This window comes from Sminthopsis crassicaudata, chromosome 4 (assembly GCF_048593235.1).
Source record: "Sminthopsis crassicaudata isolate SCR6 chromosome 4, ASM4859323v1, whole genome shotgun sequence".
NCBI lineage: Eukaryota > Metazoa > Chordata > Mammalia > Dasyuromorphia > Dasyuridae > Sminthopsis > Sminthopsis crassicaudata.
The window spans coordinates 364,455,827-364,463,886 of record NC_133620.1 but is presented as its reverse complement, the minus strand read 5'-3'; the positions used below and the strand labels follow the sequence as shown (position 1 = coordinate 364,463,886).

General features: G+C 37.3%; 1 protein-coding gene across 1 annotated transcript in view; it reads right to left on the bottom strand.

The window, feature by feature from the left end:
• MSI2 (musashi RNA binding protein 2) overlaps nucleotides 1–8,060 on the bottom strand; it is a 522,649-nt gene that overhangs the window by 78,174 nt on the left and 436,415 nt on the right. Inside the window, 1 exon segment of the mRNA XM_074261866.1 lies at nucleotides 1,271–1,385. Within this exon segment, the coding sequence (XP_074117967.1) occupies nucleotides 1,271–1,385 (115 nt within the window).

Genomic DNA, 8,060 nt, shown 5'->3' with positions numbered 1-8,060 from the left:
TTTAGCTTTCAATTTATGTGCATTAAGGGGAACATAGAAAAACTATTCCATCTTCTTTAAAGTCTCTTCTGCTTTCTTTTCCCCCCCCAAAAGTAATTGGTTCTAAGGGGGTAATAATACTAAAAACAATTCACATTCCTACCACACTTTAAATTTTACAAAGCACTTTTCTAATAACAATCATGAGAAAAAAATATGATGTAATGTAAAGCAACCTAGAATTTGAGTCCGAGATCCTGATTCTTATCCCAGCTGTTCCATAGTTATCTGTGTGACCTTGGACATGGTATTTATGCCTAAAATGTGGGGCTGCACTAAAGGATCTCTAGGGTCCACCATTCCACCTCTAATTTATTCCAAGGAGGCAAGTGCAGATTTTTATCCCATTTTATACAATATGGAAACCAAAGCTGAGAGAAGGAGCTTAAGTGACTGTGCCTAAGATCACAGCCTTCTTTCCATCATCAACCATATAGCCTCTCCCAAGGAGTCTCCTCTAGAAACTAGCTGGTTAAAGTCAGAAAATTTTTAAAAGTTAAAAGGCAGCACTAGTTTAAACAGCAATCCATTTACAATACATAAAGAGCTTATCAGACACTGTTGGGGAAGGAACTCTTAGCCAAACCAAATGAAAACCCATTAAAGCTAGACAGATCTTGTGCCTGAATGGAATTTTACCATTAAGTACCATTTATCCTATTTTAATTAGTATTTTCTGGACACACAATAACTGCAGCTAAAATACTGTTCTCTTGCCTTGAAATTTCTAATTATTGTTGCGACCTACACAATTATGCATCTTCACTGCTTTCTCCATCTTGGCTGCCATTTAAACAGCAAGATTTTCAATTATCTATGTGGACCTGTCAGAGATACCTTTAAGAGAAGGGGCATTATGTGTGTCTCAATTTCTCTAAAAGCCAGGAGAGATCGCTTTTAGTCAGAACAAACACATTTTGTCTTTCATCATCCTATTTTTTTTTTTTTTTTTGGTGTGAATAAAGAGTAAAAACAGGCTATTTAAAACATCCATTTAAATGCAAATTCTGATATCCCAAGAAAAATGTTAATCATTTAAATAGACAGTATTCTTCCCGCTGTCTCCCCCTCTGCCCTCTACTTTTCCATTCCTGCTTTTAGCAAGTGGAGTTGTAACCCAGAAAAGTTAAGCCAGAGACATGGCGGACAATCTCCACCATGGGTGATAAAAGGCAGTTTGGGTAACTGTGCCCCATTCCTAATGGGGCTCAGCATCATCCCCAGGACTTACCTAGCATTCCCATGCCTAGCATGAAAGCATCCATTGTGTAAGGGAGGCCCCTGGCCCGTCCTCTTGTCCCGGGTGGGAACATCACTTCCTTAGGCTGTGCTTTCTTACATTCTACCTATTGAAGGGAAAAAACATACAAATGAGATGCTAATTAATTCCAGGGAAATGTCAAATGCAGACCCGATCTGGGTAAGAGAAAGGCTATTTTTAGCTAAGTTAAATGGCCTGCAGAATAAATATTTAAGAAAACATACCCCTTGTGTAAATCTTGCTTTGGAAGACCCTACAAAGATGAAATCAGGGGGCAGAGGAAGCTGGCAACACATAGACTCAGGAATAATGCTTTGGCTGATGATTCTCTAGTAAGTTAACTGCCTAAAAGAATTCCTGGTAGGAAGAGCACATTGAAGACAGATGTTTGAAGTTTTAATGAAGAAATCCTGTCCTTGAAACCTATTTCCAAGCATTCTTTACAAAATTATAGCATCAGTTGTTTTCTTTTCATTGTATTTTCCCCATTTACCTCCAAACCCTCTCCCCCTTGACAACTTTTACTTCTTATATATTGGACTACCTACCCCAAAGTGACTCTCCCAGTACTTTTTCAGTACATTTTTCCTCCTTTGGAAGTTCTTGAAAATCCAATCAGTCCATTTAGTCAGACATTATTTATATGAAAACCTTACATAACTTAAACACAGGAGAATACACTCCCTTTCTCCCCCCTCAAAAAAAAGCCTTATGAGCAACCCAAAGGGATGTTACAAAGGTCAGGATTTGGCTTACAGAAGAGAACCAACTCAGAGCCTACATAACTCTTACTTGACACATAATTCTAACAAAATTCATTTTTCTGGTTTCCTAGTCCATAGCAGCTATGTAGCAACTAATCAGAAGGATGGGGCTGCAAAGGCCAAGTACAGGAGAAGAAGAATCAGAAAAGATTATTAATGCTTAATGAAAGGAAAAATAAGGACTATTGAGAACAGACAGTTTTTGCTTTATGTAAGTAAATATATTCCACAGATCTCTACATAAAGCAATTTTTACATAATGTGGATTTGTCCATGGATATGGGAAAAGGAGGGAGGGAGGGAGCAGATAGGCAGGAAGGGGGCTGCTGACCCAGCAGAGGGAGGTAGCAGTTATAGGGTTCAAGGGTATGTTGGGTTCAGGGACTAAGAAACATAAGCAAGAGAAATAAGTTGGGGGCCAGGGTTCGGGGGTCTGTCTAGAACTGAGAAGAAAAACACGCAATAGAGCAGACATGTGGAGGCTGGACACAGACACAGAGGAGAGAATGGGCAACCTTCAGGGACCAGGGATAGACATGCAACTATCCAAGCATGGAGACACAGAAAACAGACTTGAAGGGCCTGGTGGTGGGTGGAATAGGTCAAAGGGCTCCTCTCTCATGGCCAGAGGTTGCAAACCAAGTCACGATCTTATAATAGCTGCAGAGATCTCTGCCCATCTGTGCTTCTGCTTTCACTTGGAGGTTTTTTCACTTTTTGTTTTGTTTTTTAGGGCTTTTAAAAGAAAGTTAGGTTTTGGGAATTTTTGGTGGGGGTTGAGGGGTACAGAGCATTGAACTGAAGGGCAGGAGTGGAGAGTCTCAGCATTTACAATAAAGTGAATATCAGTGTTTTTTGGGAAAGCAGATAGAATTTTTTCTGTAAAGTCAAATTTGTGTAAGGCAAATTTACGTAAAGCAAAGAACTCTTCATAATGGTCTGAGTCCATTTAGCTTGGAGGCACATCTTAATAGTCCTACAAAGCAGGGCAGGACAATTTATGGTCAGGATGATGACCCAGAATCATAAATAAAAGGTTAAATTATATTTAATAGACACTAAGACAGGAATGTATGTAATGCGTGTTCACAAGTTCACAGATTTAGTGGTGGGAGGGACTCTACAGATGATCTTCCAGTCCAATCTCCATTTTACAGATAAAAAAACAAAAAAGCTCACAGATAGGTGTCTTGCTTCTTCAGCAGCACTTTAGCCCCATAGGACTTTCTCATGTATGCCACAGAATTGGCATAAATTCATTCTATGACCCCCGTTTCCCACCGTTCCCAGATTATTCCCTCCCCTTTTAAAGATCTTCTTCATGTATGGTATTCCTGGAGTAGCTAGGTGGTGCTGGGCCTGGAATCAGAAAGACTTGATTTCAAGTACAGCTTCAGACACTAGCTGTGTGACCCTGGGCAAGTCACTTAAGCCTATTTTCCTGTTCCATTATTCATAAGACAACACACTAGTTTTCCTCAATTAGAATATAAGCTCTTCTTCCTATTTGCAGTCCCAGAACTTTTTATAGAGCCTAACAGGAATATAATAATTAATAAATGCTTGTTGACTTGAATTGCTCAGTCATAGCATTGGTATTAGAAATAAATTTGAATCCAAGTTTTCCTGGCTCCAAGTCCAGAATTCAACTATGGCATCATATTCAGAGGCTATTTATTTTAACTCATAGATGAAACTCTATAACACACCTAACACTTAAAAAAAATCTCATCATGTAGGACCTAGGACCTTCATTTTACTTTCTCACTTTATTTGTTAAGTGTTATTAATTATTTTTATTGCTCTCTTCCCAACATCCCCACTTTGCTCCCATATAAATCTCTATCTTATAACAAAGAAATAAAATTTGTCTTTATTCAGTCATTTTTCAGTCATGTCCATCTCTTCATGACCCCATTTATTTGGGTTTTTCTAAGTAGAGATACCAGAGTGATTTGCTATTTCCTTCTTCATCTCATTTTACAATTGGGGAAACTGAGGCTCACACAGCTAGGAAGTATCCAAGGCTGGATTTGAACTCAGTTCTTCATGACTCCTGGACTGGTGCTCTATCCACTGCTCTACCTAACTAATCTTCAGTATTTCTAACTATGAAACATAACTGTCTCATTCTATCCTTGTAAGATGACCATCTCTTTGCCTATAGGCAGGAAGCTTGTTTCATTATTGATACCCTGAAGCCATAATTGGTCACTGATCAGAAATCAATTGGTCATTGATCAGAGATCTATAATTATCATGTTAAAACACTTAAAAAGATTTCCATTTCAAATGGTTATAGAGTTGAAAAGCTTTGGCATGTGGTTGGGGTCAGATTGGGAAGAGTAGATTTTGGTTCCAACAATGATACCCATTAAATGAGGCATTATGCTGGATATTTCTGACTGCTGTTTCCCTAAAGGCTACCAGCCCAGGAAAGAGAGGAGCTGCACATTTTAGTATAGTGAAGATAATTTCCCTCATTATTCCTCTCTCATTGTAGTTTGCTTCTGGATGCACACTTTCTAAAGAATATGAAACACACCTCTTCTCCTGGGTCCTGGGGTAGAGGCCCCACTGTTTATTTTCAATAGAGAATATCATTTATATGAACCCTGCCACTCTTAACAAGCTAGGGAAGGTGGGCGTGCTCTGTACATGCAAACAGATAATTACCCAACTCAGACCCCGAAATGGAGAATAATATAGCAAACCAGCTCCTTTCCTAATAGCCCTATCAGTGACAGTCTATTGCATTGTCTTATGAAAACCCTACGCTTGTTCCTAAGCAACCTGATCAACGAAAATTTCAGGTTTATACAATTTTCATTTAGGTAACATGAAGGTTAACCGACTGTAATGGGAATATTTTAAACAAAACCACCTACTCTTCCTGCTCCTCAGTTAAATGCACTGAACTCCAGGGGAAGCTCCTTTACTTCTTTCCATCTTTCTCAGAGGCACTCAACTGTGTGAATTCTGCCAAAAACTCACTCTTGTCTCCTGAACACGGCCAGCAGCTCTGCCTTCCACACAATGCCAAAAACGGCTTGGATACACGAGCCACATGTTACCCTGTCCCTTCTCAGAGGCTTTAAAGAAAAGATTTCCAAAAGGATTCATGAATTGTGATCATAAAAACTGGAAAGAAAATATGTACTCGATGATTAAAGAATAAATTATGATATGTGAATACAGTAATTATTATTATCCTGTAAAACAGGGCTTCTTAAACTTTTTTCCACTGATAATCCCTTTTTGTCCAAGAAATGTTTACATGATCTTAGGTATGCATATATATATATATATATATATATATATATATATATATATATATATATATATATATATATATAAATCAAACATTTCACTAATGATAACTTCTAATTTTGTGATTCCCATATTCAATTATGCAACCCCATATGAAATCACAAATTTAAGAAACTTTTCTGTAAAGAATGAAGAAAGAATGAACTTTGCTGTAAAGAACTCAGAGGTAGAAAGATATGTATAAGGTGAGAGAATGAAGGAAGAAAGACAGAACCAATGGCTTCAATAATGTAAATAAGGATGGAGCTAAAAAAGTGACACAGTGGATAGAGTGCTGGGCCTAGAATCAGGAAGTTTCATCTTCTTGAGTTCAAATCTGGTTTCAGACACTTATTAACTGTGTGACTCTGGGACAAGTGACTGAATCCTGTTTGTATCAATTTCCTAATCTATAAAATGGGCTAGAGAAGAAACGACAAACCATTCTAGTATCTTTGCCCAAAACAAAACAAAACAACTAAAACCCAAAAGGGGTCACAGAGATGGACACAACTGAAAAATGACTGAAGAACCACAACACAAAGCAACAACATTCAAGTCAAATACAACCATAAACTGGGTGTCATGCTGTCAGTGTCAAGGCTTGGATCCTTCTTTTCTCTTACCAGTGAGCAAATTATGAATGTGGAAGTGACATGTACCAACAGTTGCAATTATGCTATCGAGGAGTTTTGGTGAGCATTACAGGGAATGATGCTTGCAGGGAAGCAGGGGGAGGAATTGTTTGGGTGTTGGTTGAAAAGTGTCAAAATGAAATATAGAAAAAATAAAGTCAAAAACACAGAAAATCCTTCCTCAGAAAAGAAACTTTCACAAAGTCAAAGAAACATGGACTAAAAAGGACAAAAGACAGAATGAAAGTGATGAAACACAGAAGAAAAAAAATGTAGGAAAGAAGGAAGGAAGGTAGGCAGGAAGGAATGAAGGAAGGAAGGAAAGAAGGAAGGAAGGAAAGAAGGAAGGAAAGAAAGAAGGGGAGAGGTGAGTAAGAGGGTAGGTAGGTAGAATTTTTTTATAACCAGGAAGCTTTTCCTATTCATATCTTTTCATTCTAAACAATCCAAATCCTTTTTACCAATAGAATGTTACAGTGCAGAATGCTACATAAGCAAGAGTTGTTATTGAGTAATTTTTTTTTTATCATATCTGATTCTTTGTGACCCACTTTTTTTGGGGGGGAAGCAAAGATATTTGAATAGTTTGCCTTCTTCTCCAGTTCGTTTTTCAGATGAAAAAACCAAGGCAAACATAGTCAAGTGACTTGCTCAGGGACATACAGCTAATAAGTGTCTGAGGCTGGATTTGAGCCTGGGAAAATGAAGCTATCTGACTCCAGGCCCAGCATGCTATCCATTATGTCCTCTAGCTGCCTCTACATTAGGAGGGCTTGGTTCAAATTCTGGATTTAATATTTTTTCTACTTGTATGGCATTATGCAAGTCACTTAATCTCTCTTAGCCTCAGTCCATAAAATGGGGATGCTTGAATAACATGACCGAAGGCCCTTTCCATCTTTAAATGTATGATTCTGAATTCCTCACAAGTGTGATAGAAAGAACACATAAGACTTGGATTCAGGGATTCATGACAGGGATTCAGACAAACCACTCTAGGTCCTCAGGAGAGAGCTGGGCAAACAAATGTTTTAGAGCTTCAGATTCTTCATCTGTGAAATGGGAAGTATGTATTCTCAGCATCTTTCAGGGTTGTCTTGTAGAGGACACTTGGCTAAACCTTGGTACTACACAGAGCTATACTGCTCTTATCTTGCTGACTGTTCCTTTCTTTCATTTCTTTACATAATCCTCTCACTTATATTTAATCTTTGGCAGACTATCTATTATGTAGATGGAAAAAGTAAGCTCATACTCTGTACACTCGACCCAAGATTCCTCAGGCCAGTCCTACAGAAGATAGCATCAAGGGGATGACATAGACCTTATCCTACTCCCTCAGGGTTATGATTTCTTCTGCTAGGTCTCTGGATTTTTATAATTTTATCATCTTCATTATCAATAATAAATAATATAAATATAATATAAAATATAATGTAATATGTATAGACATATTAAATTCATTAGTTAATATGGGTATAACATGATATATAACATAATGCAACATAAATATTATAATAAAATAATTTAATTTTAATAAAATTTCAATTTTTATTTCAGAATTCAGATAGAAAGTTCAAGGACAAGTCATTGTCTTGCTATTATTCTTTTGTATTTAATTTCCTGTAGATAATTATGCAGATAGACAAAAGAATCATGCCACTATTTTGCATATTTTAATATACCTATTATGTATATACAATATATAGACTAAGGCTTCTTAAACCTTTTCTGCTCACAATCCTTTTATACCCAAGAAATTTTTTATGTGAGTAATAGGTATATAAAATAGGTATACAAATCAAATATTGATAACATATCATAATTTCATGACCCCGCATATTCAGTTATGTGAGCTCACATGGGGTCACAACTCACAGTTTAAGAAGCTTTGCTATAGACCAATTTATGTATATGTTGTCTCCCCTAGCTAGACCAGTGTTTGAGGGCAAGGGCTACTTCAGTTTTGTCTTTGTATCCTCAATATCTAGCACAGTGCCCAGGACATAGGAGGTATTTTGTAAATGTCTGCTCATTGATGGATGAATTAAA